Source organism: Hevea brasiliensis, chromosome 5 (genome assembly GCF_030052815.1).
Source record: "Hevea brasiliensis isolate MT/VB/25A 57/8 chromosome 5, ASM3005281v1, whole genome shotgun sequence".
In the NCBI taxonomy this organism is placed as follows: domain Eukaryota; kingdom Viridiplantae; phylum Streptophyta; class Magnoliopsida; order Malpighiales; family Euphorbiaceae; genus Hevea; species Hevea brasiliensis.
In genome coordinates, this window is record NC_079497.1 from 12,392,932 (window position 1) to 12,395,246 (window position 2,315).

Below are 2,315 nucleotides of genomic sequence, written 5' to 3' on the forward strand. Positions count from 1 at the left end.
GCACCCAGCCAACGATCGAAGTTAACTCCCTTCTCCGTCCTCTCTGCATTAGCATTGTTGTGTGGCTATCCAATTTCAACCAAGTCTCGGTGACTCGGCTTGCTAATTTTTATCCACTTAGAAGATTCGAGTTTGGAAACGCGGCGTCGCACCAGTGAGATATCCGGTTAGCAGCCAGCGGTAATGTTCAGTCATATATAGTAGTATTTTAGTATTTTATTCAATTAAATTAGAAATAATTAACAATAAAAAACTGAAATTCCACTGTTTCCCCATCGAACAAAGCCCTTCTTCGCTCCAAGACAAACTGCACCGATACTTCTATCTTTCTGTGGGTTTCAGTTGCAGATTTTTGAGTCGGTTTTTCTTTATAGCCGTCTTAGTTAATGGCAGAGTGTAATACCGGAATCTCCACCTGAGATCCCTTTTTGTCGTCTTCTCTTCTCAGTCCTATAAATATCAGCTTCCTCTCGAAGCATCCACGCCAAGCGAGATATTATTATGCACTCTTTTGCAGAGCTACCGTATGTACAAGGCAAAAGCAGAGCGCTCTAGCTGAGTCGTGGAGCTGAGCATCATTGCCTACCCACCTCTCGCACCTCTGCGTGGTGTATCTTTTTTCTATCTCTCTCTCTCTGCTTCTTCTTGGCTTGTCCTTTTGGTACCTTTAATGCCAACCGCATCAAGAACGGGAACAGCGGGAAGAGATGACACCAACGACGCAGCTGCTGACTCCTTCCATCAATTTGTTGAAGGATGGCTTGTGCGCCAGGAACACTTTCTTGACGAACTCCTCTCTGTTGAGCAACATTGCCACGAATCTCAAGACGAGGATCTCGAAGACCTGATCAGCCGAGTCCTATTCCATTATGAACAGTATTACCAAGAAAAATCCAGAGTCGCTCAACGGAATATCTTCCTTGTCTTCTCTCCCACTTGGTTCACCCCCTTCGAACGCAGCTTCCTTTGGATCGCCGGATTCAAGCCTGCACTCGCTTTTCGGGTACTCAATGACTCGGTCAACAATTTGTCTGAAGATCAATATCAAAGGATGAGTAGGCTAATTGAGAACACCAGAGTGAGTGAGAGAATGATGAATGATGAATTGGCGAGAATTCAAGAGAGCGTGGCGTCGCCGCCGTTGATTGATTTGACGAGGCGGAAAGGACGGGTGGGGGATGACGACGTAGTCAGGGATCAGTCGGCGATCGTGACGCTTGGATCGGCCTTGGAGTCCTTGTTGGCTAGGGCGGATTTGTTGAGGACGGACACTGTGGCTAAAGTGGTGGAGATACTAAATCCAGTGCAAAACGTCACATTCTTGACGGCAGTGACTCGACTTCAGCACAGGATTAGGGATTTGGGGTTGCAGAGGCGTGGCCAGAGATCAAAATGAAATTGGGAGACACGGCGTATTAACTTCCTACGCTTTTCTTAGTTTAAAATTATTTTTCGTGCTTTAATTATATCATAATTAAAATATAAGTATTTTTATTTTAAAAAAATATAAAAATGTATTTAAATTTTAATATTAAATACTAAATAGTTTTATTATTAATAAAATTCAAATTTTGAGATGTTTCTATATATTTTTTTAAAATATAAAGTAATTTTTTAAAATATAAAATTTTAAATATTAATTATGACATAACATAAAGTAATTTACTTTATTTTACAATCGGCAGAATAAAGATGGAGGCACGACGATGGTGAGGTAATTAGGATATTTTTATATTAATTTTTGTACGCCGTTGGAATCTATATGGAGAAAAGGTTAAATATGCACTCATGCTATCTTATAGGCTCAATTTGAGTTAATTTTTTAGCCCATTCGTAAATAAAACATTATTTTTTTTATTTTTTTAATATTAAAATATTTATTATTTTTAATTAAAATAAAAGTTAAAAAAAAAAAAAAAGAGTGGCAGAACTTTCTGCCAAATCCAGAAATTCTATATTCTCCCCCAAATCCATAAACATCAAGAACAATCAAGAACCCTTAATAAGCAAAATATCAAAAAATCAAAACCACAGAGCAAGAGTTCTTAGAAGACAAACGGCATTAACTGAAGCTGAAAGGAGAGTATATCCTCAAGAAAGAGGTACATCCGGACGTGTCATGGGCGTTACCAACCAGAGTAGGTATTGAAAAGTAAATGAAGAAGAAGAAGAAGAAGAAGAAGAAGAAGGGAATAGGGCATAATTTTCACCCTTTTCCTCGTCACTGTTTCTAACTTACCATTTTCATTTATCGAAAAAAAAAAAAGAACCTTTGAAGGAGATGATGGGCACAACTGAATCCAACTTGGAACAAT

General features: G+C 38.8%; 1 protein-coding gene across 1 annotated transcript; it reads left to right on the plus strand.

Annotated features, from left to right (window-relative positions):
- The first annotated feature begins 258 nt into the window (after window positions 1–258).
- LOC110665419 (protein RESPONSE TO ABA AND SALT 1-like) lies at window positions 259–1,529 on the plus strand. The gene has a single exon (XM_058147011.1). The coding sequence runs from the start codon at window positions 671–673 to the stop codon at window positions 1,394–1,396; it is 726 nt and encodes a 241-aa protein (XP_058002994.1). The 5' UTR covers window positions 259–670; the 3' UTR covers window positions 1,397–1,529.
- The last annotated feature ends 786 nt before the right edge of the window (window positions 1,530–2,315 follow it).